The sequence below is a fragment of the Oncorhynchus tshawytscha genome, unplaced genomic scaffold (assembly GCF_018296145.1).
Source record: "Oncorhynchus tshawytscha isolate Ot180627B unplaced genomic scaffold, Otsh_v2.0 Un_contig_8974_pilon_pilon, whole genome shotgun sequence".
Lineage (NCBI taxonomy): Eukaryota > Metazoa > Chordata > Actinopteri > Salmoniformes > Salmonidae > Oncorhynchus > Oncorhynchus tshawytscha.
The window spans coordinates 495,001-522,116 of NW_024609795.1; the positions used below are offsets into that span (position 1 = coordinate 495,001).

General features: G+C 45.1%; 2 protein-coding genes across 6 annotated transcripts in view; both read left to right on the forward strand.

Moving 5' to 3' along the window:
• The window catches only part of srl (sarcalumenin), a 37,578-nt gene extending 25,816 nt beyond the window's left edge, over positions 1–11,762 (forward strand). For 3 of the 5 annotated variants that reach the window (XM_042318215.1, XM_042318214.1, XM_042318217.1), the window contains 4 exons: positions 490–519; positions 7,325–7,441; positions 8,186–8,419; positions 9,327–11,762. In XM_042318215.1, coding sequence (XP_042174149.1) covers positions 490–519; positions 7,325–7,441; positions 8,186–8,419; positions 9,327–10,141 — 1,196 coding nt within the window. In that variant the 3' untranslated portion in view covers positions 10,142–11,762. The remainder of the gene's footprint in view (positions 1–489; positions 520–7,324; positions 7,442–8,185; positions 8,420–9,326) is intronic. The other 2 variants (XM_042318216.1, XM_042318218.1) reach the window with 1 other exon arrangement.
• Positions 11,763–21,768: 10,006 nt separating this feature from the next.
• LOC112240731 (adenylate cyclase type 9) lies at positions 21,769–25,717 on the forward strand. The gene is made up of 2 exons (XM_024408979.2): positions 21,769–23,535; positions 23,737–25,717. The coding sequence occupies exons 1-2, from the start codon at positions 23,492–23,494 to the stop codon at positions 25,589–25,591; spliced, it is 1,899 nt and encodes a 632-aa protein (XP_024264747.2). The 5' UTR covers positions 21,769–23,491; the 3' UTR covers positions 25,592–25,717.
• The last annotated feature ends 1,399 nt before the right edge of the window (positions 25,718–27,116 follow it).

Genomic DNA, 27,116 nt, shown 5'->3' on the forward strand with positions numbered 1-27,116 from the left:
AATGAATTGAATTGAACTGTGTGGAGTGCAGTGCACAGGAAGGAACACATAATGAATTGAACTGTGTGGAGTGCAGTGCACAGGAAGGAACACATAATGAATTGAATTGAACTGTGTGGAGTGCAGTGCACAGGAAGGAACACATAATGAAATGAATTGAACTGTGTGGAGTGCAGTGCACAGGAAGGAACACATAATGAATTGAATTGAACTGTGTGGAGTGCAGTGCACAGGAAGGAACACATAATGAATTGAATTGAACTGTGTGGAGTGCAGTGCACAGGAAGGAGTGATTGATGGAGTGCAGTGCACAGGAAGGAGTGATTGATCCCCCTGCCGCCGCCGCCTGTTGTCAAGTAACCTTCAACTTCATCCATTATAGATCTGCATGTTTGACACTTCCAGTTAAACATGATCATGCCCCGACATCTCTCCTTCCCTCTCACTTTCCCTCCCTCATCCCCACCTCATCCCCACCTCACCTAACAGGCGGACGAACACTGGGGGATGGGAACACAGGTTGGTATAGTGGGGGGACCTTTGACGAAGCATGGCACTGGCTGAAGTGCTCACCCCCCTCTTTCACACTCCCGGGACCCCAGCCATTGGTCCTTGGTATGGACCAGTTTGGTTGTTTGGAGCAACCAAATTATCCTGTATGTCACAATTGTCATCAGTTGTGACATAGGCATTTTCATTCACATCACTTTGAACTGCTGTAAATTTGAGCAGAAATCATTTGCATTTCAAAGAACTACTGTAATGGAAAAGTAAAGTAATGTACGAGGTCATTTTATGAATCTGATTATATGACTGAACGTTCACAAAACAATTGAGGGACATATTTCCCCTTGATACTAAGTAAATACAGTATACCATTCTAACTCAGTCTCTTAATTCTATACTAATCAATTCGGGGAGATCCTCAATCTGCAGTTACACATGAAAGGATTCCCTGAGGTCTGGTCCATTACAATTGGGATGCTTAAAGGCACTACCCCATTGGATCAAAGACGTAAAGAGTCTTACAGCATTCAAACATGCCTTTAGTGTCAACAACCGGCATGTACATGTCTGGGGGAGTGTCGGGGTTCAGTTGGTGCAATGGGGGGTGCATGTGCAGCACTGGCTTAAGCTAAATAAGCAGGTAAGGGTGGGAAAGAGGGACATAAAAATACAAGGAAATGACCTTGAAAGCATGTTTTGGAACTGAATTACATTTGCCAAACTTCTGATCGTTTTCTAGCCTTTGTACGTGGATTGCATATCTTAGACAGTCTTTTAATAAACTTTAAATACAGATATCATCAATGGATACAAGACTCGCCATTAAGTGTTTTGTTCACAAAACATGAAAACATTGTTTCCATCAGAAGAGAAAAAATGCAAATATGTTCACTGCTTCTGACAATGAACAAATACAAGGGCACAAGGTTGTAAAAAGCACCATCAGTATTAAATCCTATACAACCTGGGGAAAGTTCTAGACTAAAGATCTGATCAACTTTCAGACTCTCTCTGTAATTCTGACATGCAGAGATACAGACAATAACATCTCCGACAACCTTCCATTACAAAGCTTGCTTTGGTTTGGTTGAAGGCCGATCCTTTCATTTCATAGGTGACATATCCTCCTCTTGTGTTCACCTTTCCTTTTTACTGCTGGGGCTTGTTTTTCTGCTTGGCGATGAACAGTCACCAGACCTTCTCCAGTCTATGGCAGCAGAACAGCCTCCGGTAGAATACAGGGGATTGGACTGCGATGATACACGTGACAATGAATGGATCAGGCCTCAATATTATCAAGTGACTGCAAAGAAATACATAGATTTTATGGAATCTTTTAAAAGACAGACTAACGTTCTGTTTTGTCAGCATGGCGGAAGACATATGAAGGTTGTGCTCATCTTTAATCAGGCATTATGTTATTTCGATGAATACATTTGTAGTTTTGAGTGTTTCATATCGTTTTTCTGAATGTAATTACTGTTTTGAATCGGAAACTAGTTTTTGAAAATGCATTTAAAATGCAGTTCTATATCTTGTGTTCACCGTTTTGACAATCGGACGATGTTATTCCAAGAAATGCTTTCAAAAGGTTTAGAAAAACTGTGATTGGATGGCGTCATGGGTATAATTGGTCATCACTGGATAATCTTATAGAACCCCTCCATGAATGAAAATTGGCCATTTCTTTACTTCTTTCCCATGTTTTGGGAAGGGATCACCATTACCTGAATTGAGGAGCGAACTGAGGTAAAGAGGAAATTCAGCAACACTCCCATGTTTTGGACTACATTTTTCCATCCAGTGTGAGTGACAGAATAGTTTCGCAACACATTCGACAGACAGTGGGTTCATTTTTCTACAAAACGTCCTGCTTTTTAATCTCTTTTTTCCCTTTTTTTATTATAAGTTTTTACACTTTTTTAGTCTTTTTACTTCTGACTGAATTACAAACAGATCTACACAGACAGGACATCCTGACCCTGACCAGCCCAAGAAACACTATGTCCACTCACACTCACCCTTTCATGTGCCTGTTCTGTCTGTCATGTGCCTGTTCTGTCTGTGTTCCTGTTCTGTCTGTGTTCCTGTTCTGTCTGCCATGTTGCTGTTCTGTCTGTCATGTGCCTGTTCTGTCTGTCATGTTCCTGTTCTGTCTGTCATGTTGCTGTTCTGTCTGTGTTCCTGTTCTGTCTGTCATGTTCCTGTTCTGTCTGTCATGTTCCTGTTCTGTCTGTCATGTTCCTGTTCTGTCTGTCATGTTCCTGTTCTGTCTGTGTTCCTGTTCTGTCTGTGTTCCTGTTCTGTCTGTGTTCCTGTTCTGTCTGTCATGTTGCTGTTCTGTCTGTGTCCTGTTCTGTCTGTGTTCCTGTTCTGTCTGCCATGTTGCTGTTCTGTCTGTCATGTGCCTGTTCTGTCTGTCATGTTCCTGTTCTGTCTGTCATGTTGCTGTTCTGTCTGTCATGTTGCTGTTCTGTTTGTGTTCCTGTTCTGTCTGCCATGTTGCTGTTCTGTCTGTGTTCCTGTTCTGTCTGTGTTCCTGTTCTGTCTGTGTTCCTGTTCTGTCTGTGTTCCTGTTCTGTCTGTGTTCCTGTTCTGTCTGTCATGTTGCTGTTCTGTCTGTGTTCCTGTTCTGTCTGTCATGTTCCTGTTCTGTCTGTGTTCCTGTTCTGTCTGTGTTCCTGTTCTGTCTGTGTTCCTGTTCTGTCTGTGTTCCTGTTCTGTCTGTGTTCCTGTTCTGTCTGTGTTCCTGTTCTGTCTGTGTTCCTGTTCTGTCTGTGTTCCTGTTCTGTCTGTCATGTTGCTGTTCTGTCTGTGTTCCTGTTCTGTCTGTGTTCCTGTTCTGTCTGCCATGTTGCTGTTCTGTCTGTCATGTGCCTGTTCTGTCTGTCATGTTCCTGTTCTGTCTGTCATGTTGCTGTTCTGTCTGTCATGTTGCTGTTCTGTTTGTGTTCCTGTTCTGTCTGCCATGTTGCTGTTCTGTCTGTGTTCCTGTTCTGTCTGTGTTCCTGTGCTGTCTGTCATGTTCCTGTTCTGTCTGTCATGTTCCTGTTCTGTCTGTCATGTTCCTGTTCTGTCTGTGTTCCTGTTCTGTCTGTCATGTTGCTGTTCTGTCTGTGTTCCTTTGCTGTCTGTCATGTTCCTGTTCTGTCTGTCATGTTCCTGTTCTGTCTGTCATGTTCCTGTTCTGTCTGTCATGTTGCTGTTCTGTCTGTCATGTTGCTGTTCTGTCTGTGTTCCTTTGCTGTCTGTCATGTTCCTGTTCTGTCTGTCATGTTCCTGTTCTGTCTGTCATGTTGCTGTTCTGTCTGTCATGTTGCTGTTCTGTCTGTCATGTTCCTGTTCTGTCTGTCATGTTCCTGTTCTGTCTGTCATGTTGCTGTTCTGTCTGTCTGTTCTGTCTGTGTTCCTGTTCTGTCTGTGTTCCTGTTCTGTCTGTCATGTTCCTGTTCTGTCTGTCATGTTCCTGTTCTGTCTGTCATGTTGCTGTTCTGTCTGTCATGTTCCTGTTCTGTCTGTCATGTTCCTGTTCTGTCTGTCATGTTGCTGTTCTGTCTGTCATGTTGCTGTTCCTGTGTTCTGTTCTGTCATGTTGCTGTTCTGTTGTTCCTGTTCTCTGTTCTGTCTGTCATGTTCCTGTTCTGTCTGTCATGTTCCTGTTCTGTCTGTCATGTTGCTGTTCTGTCTGTGTTCCTGTTCTGTCTGTCATGTTCCTGTTCTGTCTGTCTGTCTGTCTGTGTTCCTGTTCTGTCTGTGTTCTGTTCTGTTCTGTCTGTGTTCCTGTTCTGTCTGTTCCTGTTCTGTCTGTGTTCCTGTTCTGTCTGTGTTCCTGTTCTGTCTGTGTTCCTGTTCTGTCTGTCATGTTGCTGTTCTGTCTGTTCCTGTTCTGTCTGTTCCTGTTCTGTCTGTCATGTTCCTGTTCTGTCTGTCATGTTCCTGTTCTGTCTGTCATGTTCCTGTTCTGTCTGTCATGTTCCTGTTCTGTCTGTCATGTTGCTGTTCTGTCTGTGTTCCTGTTCTGTCTGTCATGTTGCTGTTCTGTCTGTGTTCCTGTTCTGTCTGTGTTCCTTCTGTCTGTCATGTTCCTGTTCTGTCTGTCATGTTCCTGTTCTGTCTGTCATGTTCCTGTTCTGTCTGTGTTCCTGTTCTGTCTGTCATGTTGCTGTTCTGTCTGTGTTCCTGTTCTGTCTGTCATGTTCCTGTTCTGTCTGTCATGTTCCTGTTCTGTCTGTCATGTTGCTGTTCTGTCTGTCATGTTGCTGTTCTGTCTGTGTTCCTGTTCTGTCTGTCATGTTCCTGTTCTGTCTGTCATGTTCCTGTTTGTCTGTCATGTTGCTGTTCTGTCTGTTCCTGTTCTGTCTGTCATGTTCCTGTTCTGTCTGTCATGTTCCTGTTCTGTCTGTCATGTTCCTGTTCTGTCTGTCATGTTGCTGTTCCTGTTCTGTTCTGTCTGTGTTCCTGTTCTGTCTGTCATGTTCCTGTTCTGTCTGTCATGTTCCTGTTCTGTCTGTCATGTTCCTGTTCTGTCTGTCATGTTGCTGTTCTGTCTGTCATGTTGCTGTTCTGTCTGTCATGTTCCTGTTCTGTCTGTCATGTTCCTGTTCTGTCTGTCATGTTGCTGTTCTGTCTGTCATGTTCCTGTTCTGTCTGTCATGTTGCTGTTCTGTCTGTGTTCCTGTTCTGTCTGTCATGTTGCTGTTCTGTCTGTCATGTTCCTGTTCCTGTTCTGTCTGTGTTCCTGTTCTGTCTGTCATGTTCCTGTTCTGTCTGTCATGTTGCTGTTCTGTCTGTGTTCCTGTTCTGTCTGTGTTCCTGTTCTGTCTGTCTGTTGCTGTTCTGTCTGTCATGTTCCTGTTCTGTCTGTCATGTTGCTGTTCTGTCTGTCATGTTCCTGTTCTGTCTGTCATGTTCCTGTTCTGTCTGTCATGTTCCTGTTCTGTCTGTCATGTTCCTGTTCTGTCTGTCATGTTCCTGTTCTGTCTGTCATGTTCCTGTTCTGTCTCATGTTTCTGTTCTGTCTGTGTTCCTGTTCTGTCTGTGTTCCTGTTCTGTCTGTCATGTTCCTGTTCTGTCTGTGTTTCTGTTCTGTCATGTTCCTGTTCTGTCATGTTCCTGTTCTGTCTGTCATGTTCCTGTTCTGTCTGTCATGTTCCTGTTCTGTCTGTCATGTTCCTGTTCTGTCTGTCATGTTCCTGTTCTGTCTGTCATGTTCCTGTTCTGTCTGTCATGTTCCTGTTCTGTCTGTCATGCTCCTGTTCTGTCTGTCATGTTGCTGTTCTGTCTGTCATGTTGCTGTTCTGTCTGTCATGTTGCTGTTCTGTGTGTCATGTTGCTGTTCTGTCTGTCATGTTCCTGTTCTGTCTGTCATGCTCCTGTTCTGTCTGTGTTCCTGTTCTGTCTGTCATGTTGCTGTTCTGTCTGTCATGTTGCTGTTCTGTCTGTCATGTTCCTGTTCTGCTTCTTTCTTCCATGTTGCTTCTCTGTGTTTGTCTGAGATCATTGGCAGTATGCTGCTGCTAAGATATATTTCGTTTTTTGTCCAGTAACTAGGCTGTCTTACTATGTTTAGTGAATCCTCTGCCCAACACAGACTTGGGATGCATCTGCACCCTACACCCTATATAGTGCACTACTGAGGACAAAGTACAATACACTGACTGTACAAAACATTAAGAACACCTTCCTAATATTGAGATGCACCTCATTTTCCCCCCAGAACAGCCTTAATTCAGCAGGGCATGGACTCTACAAGGTGTCGAAAGCGTTCCACAGGGTTGCTGGCCCATGTGGACTCTAATGCTTCCCACAGTTGTGTCAAGTTGGCTGGATGTCCATTGGTTGGTGGACCATTTGTGATACACATGGGAAACTGTTGAGTGTGAAAAACCCTGCAGCGTTGCAGTTCTTCACACACTCAAATCGGTGTGTGCTTGGCACTTACTGCCATACTCTGTTCAAAGGCACTTAAATATTTTGTCTTGTTTATTCACCCTCTGAATAGCACGCATACACAATCCATGTCTCAATTGTCTCAAGGCTTACAAATCCTCCTTTAACCTGTATCCTACCCTTTGATTGAAGTGGATTTAACAAGTGACATCAATAAGGGATCATAGCTTTCACCTGGATTCACCTGGTCAGTTTGTCTCATGGAAAGAGCATGTGTTCATAATGTTTTGTCCACTCAGTGCATGCCTGCGCTCTGTGCCAGACATAGAAATAGGAATGCCACAATGCAGGGCTTGTCTAACATACTGTATATAAATTGCATGTCCATCAAACTAATCAAAGCAACTCCGGTGAAGAACTACAATTTCTATAGTTGCACGTGGTCTAGCTTTGCTGTCATATGCTACTTTATTGTCTGTCACCTACAAGCATGTGCACCATGCAGCCTGTGGTTGAGGAAGCATCAAGCCTGCATCCCATTGGCCATTGCACTGGTTCCTGACCCCTACAGTTGAGAAACATGTTCTCAGACACAGAGAGGTCTGGAACCTTTGCAATACATGCTGGAATTTCTACGTTGTCGGCTGGCCAGCTTAGAACAACTCAAGTTTTCGTTGACCATCTTAAGAACATCGACTTACTTTCAGGGAAGCGTCTCATTCTCTTTATTTGAGTGTAATTGTAGGTAACAGTATGCCAGCGGTTGTTTCCATTTGAATACACTCCCGGTGAACAGGCTGTTGTGATTTATCAGATTAGGTTTCAGACGTACTGGAGTGGCTCTGTCTCTGGTCTTCCATGTCGTCATGAGTGCAGTGAACCTCCATGGCTCTAACCAGCGTCACCTCCTCCTCTCTCTACCTGACAGATGGGGAGATCACCTCCAAGCCCATGGTGTTGTTCCTTGGGCCCTGGAGTGTAGGCAAGTCCTCCATGATCAACTATCTGCTTGGCCTGAAGGACAGCCCCTACCAGCTGTACACAGGTAAGCCCCTTCAAACTTCACCTGGTTTCTGATATACCTGGTTTCTGATATACCTGGTTTCTGATATACATGTTTTTTCACCTGGTTTCTGATGCACCTGTTTTTTCACCTGGTTTCTGATGTACCCCTTTTCCATCCCCCTCTCTCACATCTTTCTTGTTCCCCTTTTCCATCCCCTCTCTCACATCTTTCTGTTCCCCTTTTCCATTCCACCTTTTTCCTTTTCCCCCTCTCTCATCTTTCCTGTTCCCCTTTCCTTTCCATCCCCCTCTCTCACATCTTTCCTGTTCCCCTTTTCCATTTCACATCTTTCCTGTTCCCCTTTTCCATCCCCCTCTCTCACATCTTTCCTGTTCCCCATTTCCATTCCCATCTTTCCTTTCCCCATTTCCATCCCCCTCTCTCACATCTTTCCTGTTCCCATTTCCATTTTTTCCCCCCCCCTCTCTCACATCTTTCCTGTTCCCCTTTTCCATCCCCCTCTCTCACATCTTTCCTGTTCCCCTTTTCCATCCCCCTCTCTCACATCTTTCCTGTTCCCCTTTTCCATCTCTCCATCTTTCCTGTTCTTTTCACATCTTTCCTGTTCCCCTTTTCCATCCCCCTCTCTCACATCTTTCCTGTTCCCCTTTTCCATCCCCCTCTCTCACATCTTTCCTGTTCCCCATTTCCATCCCCCTCTCTCAAATCTTTCTCTTCCCCCGTGTCATCCCTGTCCCGTCTTTCTCTCCCTCTGTATGCCAGGTGCTGAGCCCACTACCTCTGAGTTCACTGTGATCATGCACGGCGAGAAGACCCGCTCCATAGAGGGTATCGTCATGGCGGCCGACAGCTCGCGCTCCTTCTCGCCCCTGGAGAAGTTTGGGCAGAGCTTTCTTGAGAAGCTGATTGGCATTGAGATGCCCCACAAGCTGCTGGAGCGCGTCACCTTCGTGGACACACCTGGAATCATTGAGAACCGCAAGCAGCAGGAGAGAGGTAAGGCACACAGAGAGCAGCAGCGCTGAAGATCTTGTAGCAAATTCAGGCGGTAGCACGACCGGGGCTCAAACACAAGTCATTGCGACTGTCAGTCCAACAGCTTTGCCACTACAGTATCTTCAGTTCAAATTCATATGAACATGAAATATTAAACATGATCACCTCTTATCATCAGATAGACTGAGGAATTTTAAGACAGTGGTGACCCCTAAAAACCTGTCAACCTCTAAGATTTATGTTACACAATTAGACCTATACATCTCTCTACATCAATAAATAATAATCAGTGTTATGTAATAATAATCTACATTCATTTTAAGATGTAAGTCGCTCTGGATAAGACCGTCTGATAAATGCCTAAAATAGAAAATAGAAAAATTGACATTTAGAATCAATCTAGCCTCAATTGTGTTAAATGGCATCCAACCGTGACTCCTGACTGTCGAAGACATTGGTGTTAAATGGCATCCAACCGTGACTCCTGACTGTCCAAGACATTGGTGTTAAATGGAATGTAACCGTGACTCCTGACTGTCAAAGATATTGATGTTAAATGGAATGCAACCGTGACTCCTGACTGTCCAAGATATTGGTGTTAAATGGAATGCAACCGTGACTCCTGACTGTCCAAGACATTGGTGTTAAATGGAATGCAACCGTGACTCCTGACTGTCAAAGACATTGGTGTTAAATGGAATGCAACCGTGACTCCTGACTGTCCAAGACATTGGTGTTAAATGGAATGCAACCATGACTCCTGACTGTCCAAGATATTGATGTTAAATGGAATGCAACCATGACTCCTGACTGTCCAAGATATTGATGTTAAATGGAATGCAACCATGACTCCTGACTGTCCAAGATATTGGTGTTAAATGACCCTGTTTCTACCTCCTCCCTCCAGGCTATCCCTTCAACGATGTGTGCCAGTGGTTCATTGATCGTGCCGACCTCATCTTCGTGACCTTTGACCCCACCAAGCTGGACGTGGGCCTGGAGCTGGAGATGCTCTTCCGCCAGCTGAAGGGTCGTGAGTCCCAGATCCGCATCATCCTCAACAAGGCAGACAACCTGGCCACCCAGGACTTGATGCGTGTCTACGGTGCCCTCTTCTGGTCGCTAGCACCCCTCATCAACGTCACAGAGCCCCCAAGGGTCTACGTCAGCTCTTTCTGGCCTTTCGACTATGCACCCGACACCAGTCGCGAGCTGTTTAAGCGCGAGGAGATCTCCCTCTTGGAAGACCTCAACCAGGTGATCGAGAACCGCATGGAGAACAAGATCGCCTTCATCCGCCAGCATGCCATCCGGGTGCGCATCCATGCACTTCTGGTGGACCGCTACGTTCAGACCTTCAAGGACAAGATGAGCTACTTCAGTGACCCGGACCTGGTGTTCAAGGAGATCGTGGACGAACCGGACAAGTTCTTCATCTTCAAGTCCATCCTGGCCAAGACGAACGTGAGCAAGTTCGACCTGCCCAACCGTGAAGCCTACCAGGACTTCTTCGGTGTGAATCCGATTGGCAGTTTCAAGTCCCTGTCCGCCCAGTGCTCCTACTCAGGCGGCTGCCTGCTGGACAAGATCGAGAAGGCCATCACCAGTGAGCTGCCGGGTCTCCTAAGCAGCATCAACCCAGGCAAGGCCCCCCCTGGCCTGTCCTCCTGCGAGGCCACTGGATGCGGAGACAAGCCTAAGAACCGCTATCGGAAAAACTGATAGAATACGAGAGAGAGGAGGAGGGAAGAGAAGAAAGGAAGAAGAGGAGGTGTGAAGGAGTGATAAAGGAAAAAAGCGGAACGGTGACATTGGTCAGACCCCCGGTCTTGTCAGACCCCCGGTCTTGTCAGACCCCCGGTCTGGTCAGAAGCCTGTAATGTTGTTGTTTGAGGAGACAGAGAAGGGAAGGGTTCATTTAGAGGGTTGTTTCTCAGGAGAACAAGAGGTGGTGGTGTGTTGAGGGTTTGGGGAGAGGAAGAGATGGAGGGAGGAAGGGTTTGTGTGTATGATTTGGCAGCTGAGAATAATAGTTGCTTGGAGAGATGAGAAGATTACAGAATAACTCATCTCCCTCCTCTCTCCCTTGCACAACCACAATGAACTGTCTGTGATTGCAGGAAAAATAGGTAAAATTGTATTAAAAAAAATAATTGTGAGACTGAAACAGTCACCCACCTCCCTTGTATGTGAATAAAATGGGACATTGGAAACAGGAGTTGCCAATTTGTTTTACAAAATCTTATTTGAAAAATGCATTGCAGCAGGTCTCAATTCTCTGCGACGTTCTTTGTCTTTCTTTTTGAAGTCTGGGTTCAGTCCTTTCCACAGACATTAGATCTGGATCTTTTTTCTCTCCTATGAAGGCATTATAAGCTCAGCCTTTAGGTGTAATAACACTGTCAAGATACCTTTTAACACTGCATGTTAGATGACAGATGGTATTTATTTAATAACAGATGATATCATAGGTGCATGTATTTATCTTTCTCACTTTGAACTTTCAATAATGTTCCCTTAAACAACTGACAAACCTTATGGTGCAGTCCCAACAAACTCTATGTACAGTGCTGTAAGATGGTCCACTCTCTTGGCCATCTTTGTTTTATATGCTTCTTCTCGCTCTCAGGTTGTTGACAGCCTGTGATATGAGCAGAGACGAAAGAGGAAGCGAGACATCCTACTCCCTTATTTTTTCTGGTTCATATGCAGTCCATGAACTAAGTAGACCAGACCCAGCTGTTATCACATTGGTGTCTATGGGAGAACACCCCTTAAGCAGACCGCAACTGTGACCATTTTTTTCAATGGTAAAAGGCCTGAGTGGGACATCTTCATTTATCCACCATCTTTGATATGAGCAGTGTCTTGAATGCAGATGTCAGGGTCATGATCTTCATATCCTATTGGTGGTAGGGAGGGGTGATGGGGTGGGGTTTTGGGTGTACTCTGATTCACTTCTTAACTATGCTTACTTTGCTGTTGTTGTTTGAGTATATACATTTGCTGGCTTAGTTGCCAGGTCTGTTTGTGCTTTAGCCCTTCTATCATATTGCATGACAAAGTACAAACAGAGAAGAGTTGGCTAAAGCACAAACAAGTCTGGCAACCCATCCATGAATCTTCCATTGTCTGATAGGAATTCAATATTGTATTTCAAAGTTTTCTTTCTCCTTTAAAATGATACGCTTGCCAGCTGTTTAGCTGAATGACCAACAGGATATAAAAGTGAAACAGGTTACATGAATGATGGAGAACCTTCTCATGGTGTGACAGTAATAAACCAAATGATGTGTGTTTGGGTGTGACAGTAATAAACCAAATGATGTGTGTTTGGGTGTGACATGTATGTCTGTAGCCATTTCTTCTGCAAGTTAGCGGGCCATTTACAGGTCTTGTAATAATGATGTATCTTTCATCCCCACTGTACATAGTTCAACATAGGTCATTGATTACACGAGTAGCCAATCATTTACAAAACATAGATTGTTACACAGTTATATATTTATTACACAGTATAATGACACATTGCAACACACAGAAACTAGTGCCAAGAGGTTGTATTGGGTTTTCTGAGAAAGATTGTTGAGTAACTCCCTCTCAGAGGATGCATCCTTTAGTTCAGGTTTAATTTATTGCCTTCATGCGCTCGAGAACAGTGGGACTTCCTCTGCTCTTTAGGGAGAGGTAAAGAAGAGAAGTAGAAGGGAGGAGTGAACAGATTCATGACTATTGGCAGCCCTTTGACCCCTGACCTCTGTGAGAGTTGAGGGCTGTGGGTAGAAGTCACCCAAAGGCTCAGATCTAGGATCAGCTTACCCTCACCTAACCTTAACCATCAGGGGGAAGAATGCAACACTGACCTCAGATCAGGGTCTAGGTGCACCTTCATCCTACTCTAAGCTGAGGCTGCTGAGCTGAACTCCAGACCTGAGGTCACTCCTCTCCTGCTACAGCCAGGTGGGGATCAACTGGGGTCTATTCAGTGATGTGAAACATTCTAAATGTTGTTGATCGAAGTAGAATGAATAGAGCTGACATGACTCCCTGTTCTATCTGACAGGCAATCAGATTTGTTCTACTCAAAACATTTCTATCTGAACGTTCTGTAACATTACATCTTCTTGAACAGGCCTCTGATGCTGCATGGGAGGTGCATGGGAGGTGCATGGGAGGTGCATGGCTCACGAACAACATTAGAATGAGTAATTGGCGTCCTCAACTCTAAAGTTTGTAGTAGCAAAATACACTGGACAAAAGGAAAAATCTGCACTCACTGAAATATTCTTGAAGTCTTAATGTATTTTTTAGCAGCAGAGCGTTTTGGCAACAGCCTTCGTCTGAACAATATTATTTTATTCTCCACTAACATTAGACGTCCAATCCCTTCTGTTAACAAACTAGTCACTTATCCTCACCCTCTCTTCCTAACCTTCACTAACCATTGTTGATCAACAGGCCCTTAATGTTTTATTGCAAAAAGGGAAAAAAGGAAGAAAGAAATCTGTGAGAATTTTCCTGCAGTGATAAAAAATGGATTCCCCTAAATAAAGCATGTGTACAATACTGTGCCTCTGTCAGCTCTGCTCTCCATGCACTGTGTTCAACACTTGGCGTTTGTAGACCTCGTAGTTAACTGTAGTTACAGGGCATGTCCAGCAGAGAGAGATATGTGGTACAGTAGCCTACAGACCACATGGTTCAGTACAGTATTCTACTGTACACATGGTTCAGTACAGTATCCTACAGTACACATGGTTCAGTACAGTATCCTACAGTACACATGGTTCAGTACAGTATCCTACAGTACACATGGTTCAGTACAGTATCCTACTGTACACATGGTTCAGTACAGTATCCTACAGTACACATGGTTCAGTACAGTATCCTACTGTACACATGGTTCAGTACAGTATCCTACTGTACACATGGTTCAGTACAGTATCCTACAGTACACATGGTTCAGTACAGTATCCTACAGTACACATGGTTCAGTACAGTATCCTACAGTACACATGGTTCAGTACAGTATCCTACAGTACACATGGTTCAGTACAGTATCCTACTGTACACATGGTTCAGTACAGTATCCTACTGTACACATGGTTCAGTACAGTATCCTACAGTACACATGGTTCAGTACAGTAGCCTACAGAACACATGATTCAGTACAGTAGCCTACAGTACACATGATTCAGTACAGTAGCCTACAGTACACATGATTCAGTACAGTAGACTACAGTACACATGATTCAGTACAGTAGCCTACAGAACACATGATTCAGTACAGTAGCCTACAGAACACATGATTCAGTACAGTAGCCTACAGTACACATGATTCAGTACAGTAGCCTACAGTACACATGATTCAGTGCATTAGCCTAAAGTACACAATGTAGGCTAGATGATTCAGTACAGTAGCCTACAGTACACATGATTCAGTACAGTAGACTACAGTACACATGATTCAGTACAGTAGCCTACAGAACACATGATTCAGTACAGTAGCCTACAGTACACATGATTCAGTGCATTAGCCAGTACACATGATTCAGTACAGTAGCCTACAGTACACATGATTACAGTAGCCTACAGTACACATGATTCAGTACAGTAGCCTACACACATGATTCAGTACAGCCTAGCCTACAGCCTACAGAACACATGATTCAGTGATTCACAGTAGAACACCTACAGTAGCCTACACATGCATTCAGTACAGTAGCCTACAGTAGCCTACAGTACACATGATTCAGTACAGTAGCCTACAGTACACATGATTCAGTACAGTAGCCTACAGAACACATGATTCAGTACAGTAGACTACAGAACACATGATTCAGTACAGTAGCCTACAGAACACATGATTCAGTACAGTAGCCTACAGTACACATGATTCAGTACAGTAGCCTACAGTACACATGATTCAGTACAGTAGCCTACAGAACACATGATTCAGTACAGTAGCCTACAGTACACATGATTCAGTACAGTAGCCTACAGTACACATGATTCAGTACAGTAGCCTACAGTACACATGATTCAGTACAGTAGCCTACAGAACACATGAGCCTACAGAACACATGATTCAGTACAGTAGCCTACAGAACACATGATTCAGTACAGTAGCCTACAGAACACATGATTCAGTACAGTAGCCTACAGAACACATGATTCAGTACAGTAGCCTACAGTACACATGATTCAGTGCATTAGCCTAAAGTACACAATGTAGGCTAGATGATTCAGTACAGTAGCCTACAGTACACATGATTCAGTACAGTAGACTACAGTACACATGATTCAGTACAGTAGCCTACAGTACACATGATTCAGTACAGTAGCCTACAGTACACATGATTCAGTACAGTAGCCTACAGTACACATGATTCAGTACAGTAGCCTACAGTACACATGATTCAGTACAGTAGCCTACAGTACACATGATTCAGTACAGTAGCTGACAGTTCACATGATTCAGTACAATAGCTGACAGTACATATAATTCAGTACAATAGCTGACAGTTCACATGATTCAGTACAATAGCTGACAGTACATAATGTATCTGATTCAGTTTCAGCATGTCTACATTGTGCATATATTATTCTTAGCCTGATGGTGAGATCATAGCTCCCCACTTTGAAAGAGAGGTAAGCCCAATGACGTGAACACAGGTATATTTACACAACAGTAGTTTTGTTCACTGTTCTCTGATGAAAGGGAAAGTGAAAGGGGATACAAGTGTCAAGGTGCCTTCTGGTTGTAGTTGTTGTTTATGTTTACTGTGGTAACTAAGAGACACACAATGCATGCAGACACACACACATACATATTCATAGTTCTTCACATCTCAAGTCACCTCCAGATTGAGTTCTCTCAAGTCCTGACTCTCTCTCTCCCTCCCCTTCCTCTTTCATCTCCTCTTCCTCCCTCATCTGTCGTTCTCCTTCATCTCCTCTTTCACTCCTCTCCCTGGAATGTGTAATACTCTGACGTCTGAGAATGTCTGAACTCATTACTGGTGTGAACATGCTGGACAGGCTGAGGATTTTCCTCTCGTTCTGTTAGGAGGGGATAACCTGCATGCCTGTCTGTCTGTGTGTGTCTGGCTACCTGACTGCCTGTGCATGTGTGCATGTGTCTCTGCGTGCATGTGTGTGTGTGCGTACTTGTACCTGCATCCATGTGTGATCTCTCTACCACCTTTACATGTTATTATACACTAGCCAAGTGTGTCTGTAAGCACTCTCTCTAATCCTCATCCATCTCCAAGCTTTATCTTGGCCGGGTCGCAGTTGTAAATGAGAACTTGTTCTCAACTGGCCTACCTGGTTAAAGGTGAAATGAAAACTAAATGAAGCCTGACCAGGTTCAGGTGAGCTCTAAATGTGTCCTCCTCTGTTCTGTTTAATATAATCCACCTCTTCCTCTCTGATATCCTCAACCCTACAGGGCTACAGACTGGAAAGACCAAACAGGAGACAGTAATCCCACTGCCAGCCTGATCTCTCAACCTGACACACACACACACACACACGAACAAATTAATGCACACACACACACACACACACACACACACACACACACACACACACACACACACACACACACACACACACACAAACAAATTAATGCACGCACTCACACACACACACACACACACACACACACACACACACACACACACACACACACACTCACACACACACACACACAACACACACAAAACACACACACAACACACACACACACACACACACACACACACACACACACACACACACACATCATTTGAGTCATCAGTCTACAGTGAAGGGCTGACTCAGCAGGGGTTTTACTGGAGTGTGAGGTGAGTGTGTGTCACATACTGCAACTTCAATCATTAAGGGCTCAATCATTGAGGAATCTGTAACGCATGAGCTTTACAGATTTAATAGAGCCCTACATTTAGGGTGGGTGTACATTAGTGGGGATATTTAGAATACATCTCCTGAGATGGAAGATAACTCAGGAGAAGTGGTTGTGAATAAACCAGGGCATAATACAGTCATATTAACCACATCCAAAATGGCACCCTATTCCCTTTGTAGTACATTATGTTTGATCCCGGCCCATAGGGCTCTGGTTAAAAGTAGTGCACTTTATAGGGAATATGGTGCCCTTTGGGGCATACATTTCATGTTGGTTATAAGATATTCCGTGGGTGCAACTTTTTGTGGGGGGGCATCATTTGTAATCCAGTCGGATTAACACTCCAAACAGCCTACCCGACCAATTGGAGGCGTCCACATGGTCCTAAAGCACACCGTTGCCTCGTTTTGTATCACATTCCAATGATAAAACTGGGGGGACAAAACTGCATCCCCAGTGAAAGTTGCGCCCATGGCATATAAAGTGTTTGCAGATAAGAGTTATCTTCTTAATAATAAAGAGGAGCGACCCATGTTGTGATGTGAGACAGAGCTGGTAGCAGCAACGGCCTATCCCTGGCTGTCAAATGTCCCTCCGTTGTTTGCTGTGTTAGTTTGCCTAGAGATTCTTTATATAGCCGTGGCTGAAAGCCTGGCACCCTCCTCTTCTGTCTCTATGTTTGGGATACAGTGCTTGACAACAAAGCGCAGGGCAGGTTATTTGTCGTTCCCACGAATCCAACCGGAAGGAGCAGGAAGTTACTCAAAACTGTACTTCCCTTCGCACGTCAAGCGGATGGCCTCAATATTCCATTGATGGAAAAAGGTCATCAAATGTCATACTTGAGTAAAAGTAAAGAAATGACTCAAGTAAAAGTCACCCAGTAAAGTACTACTTGAGTAAACGTATTTGGTTTTACATATACTTAAGTATCAAGAGTAAATGTAATGGCTAAAATATACTTAAGTATCGAAATTAAAAGGCATTTGTATAAATTATTTCAAATGACTTATATTAAGCAAGCCAGACCCAACAATTGTTTTTAATTATTTTAATTTTACGGATAGCCAGGGTAGTGGCGATTTTAGCATGTAAATCTTTAATTGTTAATTTAATTGCAAACCTTTAATTGTTTTTTAGATGCATGCCAGCAAAGTCACAACACAACGCTAAACAATACATTCATTGCACTATAATGGTGACAAACGGTGCCCACAAACTGTTAGGGCCTACATAAAGCTGTCCCAAACTGTTAGGGCCTACATAAAGCTGTCCCAAACTGTTAGGGCCTACATTAAGCTGTCCCAAACTGTTAGGGCCTACATTAAGCTGTCCCAAACTGTTAGGGCCTACATAAAGCTGTCCCAAACTGTTAGGGCCTACATAAAGCTGTCCCAAACTGTTAGGGCCTACATTAAGCTGTCCCAAACTGTTAGGGCCTACATAAAGCTGTCCCAAACTGTTAGGGCCTACATTAAGCTGTCCCAAACTGTTAGGGCCTACATAAAGCTGTCCCAAACTGTTAGGGCCTACATTAAGCTGTCCCAAACTGTTAGGGCCTACATAAAGCTGTCCCAAACTGTTAGGGCCTACATTAAGCTGTCCCAAACTGTTAGGGCCTACATAAAGCTGTCCCAAACTGTTAGGGCCTACATTAAGCTGTCCCAAACTGTTAGGGCCTACATAAAGCTGTCCCAAACTGTTAGGGCCTACATAAAGATGTCCCAACAGCAGAGCTTTCTTTTCAGCAGCATGGAGTGAATCCTTACCACCGCTACACCTGGCTATCAGCGGAGCCTTGTCTGGCAGCGAAACAATTCATTCAGCCTCATTTATTGCCTTTTAAAAAAACATAGCTGATATGGCTGACTTGCTTAAACAAATGTGGTTTCTAATGACAATTGAGATGTACAAGCTATGGCATAAGGAGACGTCGAGCCGATAAGAGGCAATCTGTAATTTTGAATAAGACATTAATGAGCGAGCTAAGATGAACATAGTCAATATAACTATTTGTTCATCACTTTTTAAATGTATTCAGAACATGGGCAGTTCTTATAGTATTCTCCCTGTACACCAAATCAGAACAGTAGGATAAGTACAGGGCATATATAAGCAGACAATGAAAGCTCTTACAATACTTGATGATGACATTTCTCTAAAACAGGTTATAGGCTACATGTGCACCACCAAGTCAGAACAGTAGGCTAAAGTTATGAGGGGGAAAGAGACAAAATAATTAAGGTGAGGCACATGGGCTACGAACAGCTTACTAAATAACATACACTTTGTATTACTTTATTGGCTACAGTATACATTTCTCCTTGGCATATTACATCACTTATGCAGCAGCATACAATACATTTTTGGACTCACCGTTGTACTGTGCTCACTTGAACAGGAAGGTGGTGCGGCAGTCCTTCTTGTGGGCATATCTTGGAAACTTTGTCATCAAAGTCTGGCATTCTCTGGATTCATGACAACTGCTTTCTAGACAACTGGGAACTATGAAAAAACAAGGTTGAATCATAATGTCAGTGATCTTCAGATTGGAGTTCCCAGTTGTTTTGAACTCACTGAAGTCTGATATTTCCCAGTTCAGAGTTTCCAGTTGTTTTGAAGGCGGCAGAAGTCATGCTGGATTGACAGCATGGTCAATGTATTCAACCAAGAATGTTTATCTGCTTGGAAAATATTTCTCAGGCAGAGTTTCCAGGAATGTTTTGAAGGGGCAGGCAGAAGTCATGCTGGAATTGACAGCATGGTCAATGTATTCAACCATTCTGGTCCATGGTGTTGCATGTGAATGTTTATCCTTTTAAGCTTGGAAAAGAGACCCAGGAAGAGGAAACCAGACTTGGCAGGGAAAGCAGGCAGGGGAATAGGCAGGGGAATAGCAGGCAGGGGAATAGCAGGCAGGGAATAGCAGGCAGAGGAATAGCAGGCAGGGAATAGCAGGCAGGGGAATAGCAGGCAGGGGAATAGCAGGCAGGGGAATAGCAGGGGAATAGCAGGCAGGGGAAGGCAGGGGAATAGCAGGCAGAGGGAATAGCAGGCAGGGGAATAGCAGGCAGGGGAATAGCAGGCAGGGGAATAGCAGGCAGGGGAATAGCAGGCAGGGGAATAGCAGGCAGGGGAATAGCAGGGGCAGCAGGAATAGCAGGCAGAGGAATAGCAGGCAGGCAGGAATAGCAGGCAGGGGAATAGCAGGAAGGAATAGCAGGCAGGGAATAGCAGGCAGGAATAGCAGGCAGGAATAGCAGGCAGGGGAATAGCAGGCAGGGGAATAGCAGGCAGGGGAATAGCAGGGCAGGGGGAATAGCAGGCAGAGGAATAGCAGGCAGAGGAAGGCAGGGGAATAGCAGGAATAGCAGGAGGAATAGCAGGCAGAGGAATAGCAGGGGGAATAGCAGGCAGGGGAATAGCAGGAAGGAGAATAGCAGGCAGGGGAATAGCAGGCAGAGGAATAGCAGGAAGGAGAATAGCAGGCAGGGGAATAGCAGGCAGGGGAATAGCAGGAAGGAGAATAGCAGGAAGGAGAATAGCAGGAAGGAGAATAGCAGGATTTCCAACTTGTTGTGTAATGTTTATGTCCAATGGCCGATGACCACCAATATGTTTTATCTAGAATTTATCTTCATATGACAAGGATTGAAAACAATTTGCCAGTGTCAATGTGATTCATGATGATGACTACTTGTCTTGCTTGCTAGCTAAGATTTTGAAAGTATGATGTTGACATGTACAATCAAAGCTACGGTAGATATAATGTGATTTGACGTAATTGTATCTGTGGCCAATGACCTTGAGCCTTTTTGGATGGGCACTTCTATGTAAATCTATGGCAGCACCCAAGGGGCTTGAACTTTCTAGCTCTCCCTGTAGATTTTGCAGTGATGTAGTGTCCCCATGAGTGACGGAACACTGAGCCAATCATGGTACAACTAGAGAACATTACTAACCCCTACACTCTGTATTTTCAATCATGGTACAACTAGAGAACATTACTAACCCCTACACTCTGTATTTTCCACTGGCTGCCCCTCCACCACAAAAAGCACTGAACCAGGCTGAAACACCTGCTAATGTGTTTTTACATTGTTTGCAAACTGATATGTGTCACATAGTAATGCTAAAATAACATGCGAAACAGGCAGGGCTCAAACCAGATGGGACTCTGCCCCACCAGCCCTGAATGACGGGTCGCCACTGAGCCAGGGGCATTCTCCAACACTTAGACACCATGTACAAACAAAGCATTTGTGTTTAGTGAGTCTGCCAGATCAGAGGCAGTAGGGATGACTAGGGATGTTCTCTGTTTAGTGAGTCTGCCAGATCAGAGGCAGTAGGGATGACTAGGGATGTTCTCTGTTTAGTGAGTCTGCCAGATCAGAGGCAGTAGGGATGACTAGGGATGTTCTCTGTTTAGTGAGTCTGCCAGATCAGAGGCAGTAGGGATGACTAGGGATGTTCTCTGTTTAGTGAGTCTGCCAGATCAGAGGCAGTAGGGATGACTAGGGATGTTCTCTGTTTAGTGACTCTGTCAGATCAGAGGCAGTAGGGATGACTAGGGATGTTCTCTGTTTAGTGACTCTGTCAGATCAGAGGCAGTAGGGATGACTAGGGATGTTCTCTGTTTAGTGACTCTGTCAGATCAGAGGCAGTAGGGATGACTAGGGATGTTCTCTTGATAAGTGTGTGAATTTGACCATCTTCCTTCCTGCTAAGCATTCAAAATGCAATGAGTACTCTTGGGTGTCAGGGAACATGTAAAAAGTACATTATTTTCTTCAGGATTGTAGTAAAGTTGTCAAAAATATTAATAGAACCTCAAAAACATCTTCAGTAGTTCTTTAAAGTACTTTAACTTAAGTAATTTACACCACTGCAATATTCAACTGTAAAGTTCACTCCTAGACTACAGTTGAAGCCTACATACTGTAGCCTATAAAAACCTTCCAATGTCACTTTCTAAGTCTATAATGAATGCATGGGGAGGAGTGCATAATAAATAGAGAATAAATAGAGCAATAGAAATGACAGGTGATATTAATAGATTTAGTGGGCTAACATTTCCCATGACATTTGATTGTAATAGTTTGTTCCAAATATTGAAGCCTGGGGACATGGCACCGTTAATAATATCATAAGGGAGCTGTTCTCTCTGGGGGTTGCTGCTGTCTTTGTTCAAGGCTGCACCCCGCCCTAGCACGCCTCCATACTCACTTTGTCATGGTTCCACGAATACCCCCACTACGGATAAAAACACCGGTGGTCTCGGTAACATCGGTGGTAGTGAGTGAGAAGCCCACATCTCTTCAAGAATGTGGCTGGCGAGGTGAGGGCGTGCTCCGACGCGCTCCGACGCGCTCACTGCGGGTAAAAAATAAAAGGACACCCCACCTACCCCTGAATACGTGCTCGCCACCCTCCAGTCTTTCCCTTTCTCGCTTTTGCGTGCACGCACCTAAACACGTCCGCCCCCCTGTCACTACTCTCGTCCCTCTCTGACCCACAGTCAGTCGCACACATTTATACACATGCGGGTGGACGGCGGATTCTGAAATCTCCGTGAAGATGGTGGTACCGGGGCCGTTTTTTAAAACTGTGCTTGGATAGCTCACATAACGCTTTTCAGCGGTATCCATTGTGCCTCTTCTGGAAAGAAAGACCGGCGAATGGCCAGACAACGGGGAATAGAACATCTCAAAGGGATAGAGAGGATCGGACGGGAAGTGCGTTTAAATAGCTAAACCCGCAAATCTGCCTTGAATAAAATTGAAGTATTTGGACAGAAGAAACAGACGTCTGCTTCTTCATGCAATCGTGTTAAAGTGGGGGATCAAGGAGCCGCTTGTCTGTTCAGGGAGGACTCGGTGTCCGGGGGATACGAGGAGGGGAGAAAGCTGGTAATTAGCCCACATTCTCCACTTGCTATTCGTCTGCGACTCAATGGGAAGAATAGTGGCGTGGGAAAAGTTTCCATCAAACGAGCAAAGGAGGACGGAAAGGGGCTACATACAACCAAGACTGGCTTCCGCCGTGGCCCTGTATGGATGGCAGACTGAAGTTTACTGACAATTCAATTGCCGGTCACTCGTGGAATTATGGGAGAAATCAGTGGCAGTTATCAGGAAATTAAAATAAATGTTATGTTGACTTGACTGTTCTTGTATTATCAAAACAATATTTACTCAACACAGACTGAGCATGGTCTGGATCCAATAAAGTAGGTATTTGCGCGTGTAGGCCTACACTTGATCTCCAATTCAATTGTAGGTCTACTACATTTTGCCGCTTTTTGCTCTGCCAACTTGTCCTCTTCAAATTGCCCACTTCTGTCAGCGTGGATCCCCGGGAATTGGAGGCGCAGCTTTGGAAATTCCGGAGAGAGACCTCAGGAAAGGACGGGGCTCCATCCATGGAAATACTTACGAATAGGCCTTTTCCCAATCACAGCAAGAGCATGTGGGTAAAGAAGGATAATGGGCATTAGACGTCAGTGTTTGTTTTCTCTTTCTTGTTTATGGGAAGACATTTCCGCCTTAAATTACCCAGCACATGTCAAACAATAGTTCCGTAACTGTGGCTTTTCTTGCGATGCCTTTACAACGCCGGCGCGTGGGTTTATTTGGGGAATACGGGATGAAGTTCTACACACACTAAGTGTTTACGCGTGAAGTTTGAAATGATTATTTTTCTCATATATCACTGTAAATTGGAAGCAATTTCTGAATGCATTATAGTCTACTTGCTTAAAAGCATTACAATGTAATAAATAAGAGAGGACAGGCAGGAGGCTACAGTTCTGTAGAGACAAATATAAATGCAGACGGGGTTTAAAATCAATGGAGGATTATTTTGACAGTCCATGTACAAAGAATGGCTATGCAGGCAGCCAAGTAGTGAGAGCATGAAGGAATTTGATCCAGGTTTCAGTTGTCATTATCTGAAGAATTTGTCCCAATATACCAGTAGTCTACAGTCGGCTATTTAGTCAGGGGAGAGCCTTGGAAATGCTACTGAATACTACTAAAGTAGTATTACACAACTAGGTTACAGTCAACATAATTATGTTATGTAAGATTTTGACTTCTCCCCAAATCTTTTTCAATGAGTCAAAAACAGTTGTCAGTACTTGGACTGGAACAGAATGAACTATGCAGACACAAGTGCGTCAAAACAGAGGGGAAGGTATAAGAATGTGAGTATTGACGTCATGAGGGGCAATAATTAACAGATCAAAATTCAGTACAGGCTAACTGTCAGACTTTTTCTCTGGAGATGTTTTCTGTTAGTGCATAATTGATTTGTTCTAGTCTAGAGGGTAACACACTCAATACATTCATAGCCTACATTGCCTTGCAAATAGCAATTCGCTCTATTGTTGTCGAATTTCTGTTAGATTAAAAAGCAACATGGCATCCCCCCAACATCAGCAGCTGCTGCCTCACAACACAGAGGTGAGCTGTGACTCAAGCGGCGAGGGCAGCGTCTCCGTGAGGATCAGCAGTAGTGTCAAACACAAGCACGGAGGAGGAGCCGGGGCGCTGGGTGGCATGGGAGGAGGCTTCATGGGGAGTGGGTCCAAACACTGCAAGTACAGCATCTCCTCTAGCTGCAGCTCGGGAGAGTCCGGGGTCCTCAGGCCCGTGGTTAAGGGGCTGCGAACCCAGAGGAAGATGCCCCAGCTGTTTGAAAGGTCTGCTGGGCACTTCTGGGACCCAAAGTTTGACTCTCCCATCCTGGAGGAGGCATGCAGGGAGAGGTGCTTTCCCCAGACCCAGCGGAGGTTCCGCTACGTCCTCTTCTACCTGTTCGCCGCCAGCCTCCTCTGGGGGGTGTACTTCAGTGCCAACCCCGACCGGTGTGACCGAACTGCCTTCCTCGTCCCCACCGCCTGCTTCCTCCTCTTCTGCCTCCTCCTCTTCCTTTTGACGTTCACAAGGATCTACGTCCGCTGCTACAACCAGGCGTCGCTGCTGCTCATCGTGGTGACCTTTGCCCTCACCCTGGCACCCCAGATCCAGACAGCCGGCTTCAGGGACCTGGAGACCCTCCCTCCTGAGGATGTGGTGGAGGATGCGGGGGACTTCAGTGGCATGGAGCCCAGAAATGTGACCTTCAACCGGGACTTACCCACGGGCAGCGCCTGCCTATCTCCAGTAGGGACCTTCTCCCTGGGCATGGAGGTGCTACTGCTACTCTACAGCGTCCTCCACGTCCGACTCTATGCCTCGGTGCTACTGGGACTTCTCTACTCTGTGCTCTTCGAGGCTCTGGGATGGCTTCACCTCACCCAGGCTGCTGGGGATGGTTGGAGCCAGGCCTTGGAGGGGTCTGACTGGGACACTCTACGCTGGCTGGGGCCAGCCAAAGCTTTGCTCCACCTGTGCGCCCATGCCATCGGCATCCACCTTTTCATCATGTCTGAGGTGCGATCGCGAAGTACCTTCCTCAAGGTGGGCCAGGCCATCATGCACGGCAAGGACCTGGAGGTGGAGAAGGCGCTGAAAGAACGCATGATCCACTCTGTGATGCCTCGGAGGGTGGCCGACGATCTGATGAAGCAGGGCGACGAGGAAGGCTTGGCGGGCGGGAGCTCGGCCAAGCGCTACTCCAGCAGCGGCGCGGCGGCCGTCATCTCCAGTCCCAAGAACAACAAGAGGAATAAGACCTCAATCCCGAGAGGCCAGATCATCTTCAGACCCTTTAACATGAAGCGCATGGAGCCCGTCAGCATCCTCTTCGCGGATATCGTAGGCTTCACCAAGATGTCTGCCAACAAGTCGGCCCACGCCTTGGTGGGGCTCCTCAATGACCTCTTTGGACGTTTTGACCGGCTGTGTGAGCTGACGTGCTGTGAGAAGATAAGCACCCTCGGGGACTGCTACTACTGCGTGGCAGGCTGCCCTGAACCTCGGGCTGACCATGCCTACTGCTGCGTAGAGATGGGGCTGGGCATGATCCAAGCCATCGAACAGTTCTGTCAGGAGAAGAGCGAAATGGTTAACATGAGGGTGGGCGTCCACACGGGCACTGTCCTGTGCGGTATCCTCGGGATGAAGCGATTTAAGTTCGACGTGTGGTCCAACGACGTGAACCTGGCCAATTTGATGGAGCAACTGGGCGTGGCCGGGAAGGTGCACCTATCAGAAGCCACCGCCAACTTTTTGGATGACCGGTACCAGCGGGAGAACGGACGGGTCACTGAGAGGGTTGGACAGAGCGTGGTGGCGGACCAGCTGAAAGGTACGTGACCAGCTGGTTGCAAGGCGGGGATTGCACATCTGTGGGAATGGGTTGTGATTTATGTGATTGCTTTCAGTGGTGGAAAAAGTACCCAATTGTCATACTTGAGTAAAAGTAAAGACACCTTAATAGAAAATGACTCAAGTGAAAGTCACCCAGTAAAATACTACTTGAGTAAGTCTAAAAGTATTTGGTTTTAAATATACTTAAGTATCAAAAGTAAGTGTAATTGCTAAAATATACTTAAGTATCAAAAGTAAAAGTATAAATCATTTCACATTCTATATATTAAGTAAACCAGACAGCACGTTTTCTTCTTTTTAAAATTTACGGCAAGCAAGGGGAACATACTAACACTCAGACATTTACAAATGACGCATGTGTGTTTGGTGAGTCCGCCAGATCAGAGTCAGTAGGAATGACCTGGGCTTTTCTCTTGGTAAGTGAGTGAATTGGACAGTTTCACTGTCCTGCTAAGTATTCAAAATGTAACAAGTACTTGTTGGGTGTCAGCGAAACTGTACAGAGTAAAAACTACATCATTTTTTAAAATGTATGTAGTGAAGTATAAGTTGTCAAAAATGTTAATAGTGAAGCACAGATACCCCAAAAAACGACTTAAGTAGTACTTGAAATTACTTATTCTTAAGCTTTCCAGTATTGCCTGGCTGTCAGGAGTTAAGCACAGATTGGATATCATGTTACATTTAGCAATCACTAAAACATCTCAGTCTTGTGTATTTGTTTAGCATGGCATGGAGAGAGTCAGAAGCAGTATTGATATTGATCTCTCTATGCAGTGGAACATTTTAACATACGCTGGGACTTTTCTTGTTCTGCTTGTTCTGCCTTACTGACGGCCTCTCTATCAAATAAAATGTTATTTGTCACATGCGCCGAATACAACAGGTGTTGCCTTTACCATGAAATGCTAACTTACAAGCCCTTTACCAACAATGCAGTTTAAGAAATAGAGTTAAGAAAATATTTACTGAATAAACTAAAGTAAAATGTAATCAAAAGGTAACACAAGGAAATGACATAACAACAACGAGTCAATGTACAGGGGGTACCGGTACCGAGTCAATGTATAGGGGGTACCGGTACCGAGTCAATGTACAGGGGGTACCGGTACCGAGTCAATGTACAGGGGGTACCGGTACCGAGTCAATGTACAGGGGGTACCGGTACCGAGTCAATGTGCAAGGGGTACCGGTACCGAGTCAATGTGCAAGGGGTACCGGTACCGAGTCAATGTGCAAGGGGTACCGGTACCGAGTCAATGTGCAAGGGGTACCGGTACCGAGTCAATGTGCAAGGGGTACCGGTACCGAGTCAATGTGCAAGGGGTACCGGTACCGAGTCAATGTGCAAGGGGTACCGGTACCGAGTCAATGTGCAAGGGGTACCGGTACCGAGTCAATGTGCAAGGGGTACCGGTACCGAGTCAATGTGCAGGGGTACCGAGTCAATGTGCAAGGGGTACGGTACGAGTCAATGTGCAAGGGGTACCGGTACCGAGTCAATGTGCAG

Coding starts and splice junctions, on each gene's coding strand:
- LOC112240731 (XM_024408979.2), top strand. CDS start 23,492: ATGCAGACACAAGTGCGTCAAAACAGAGGGGAAGGTATAAGAAT. Junction 23,536..23,736: donor AGAGGGGAAGGTATAAGAAT/GTGAGTATTGAC, acceptor AATTTCTGTTAG/ATTAAAAAGCAACATGGCAT.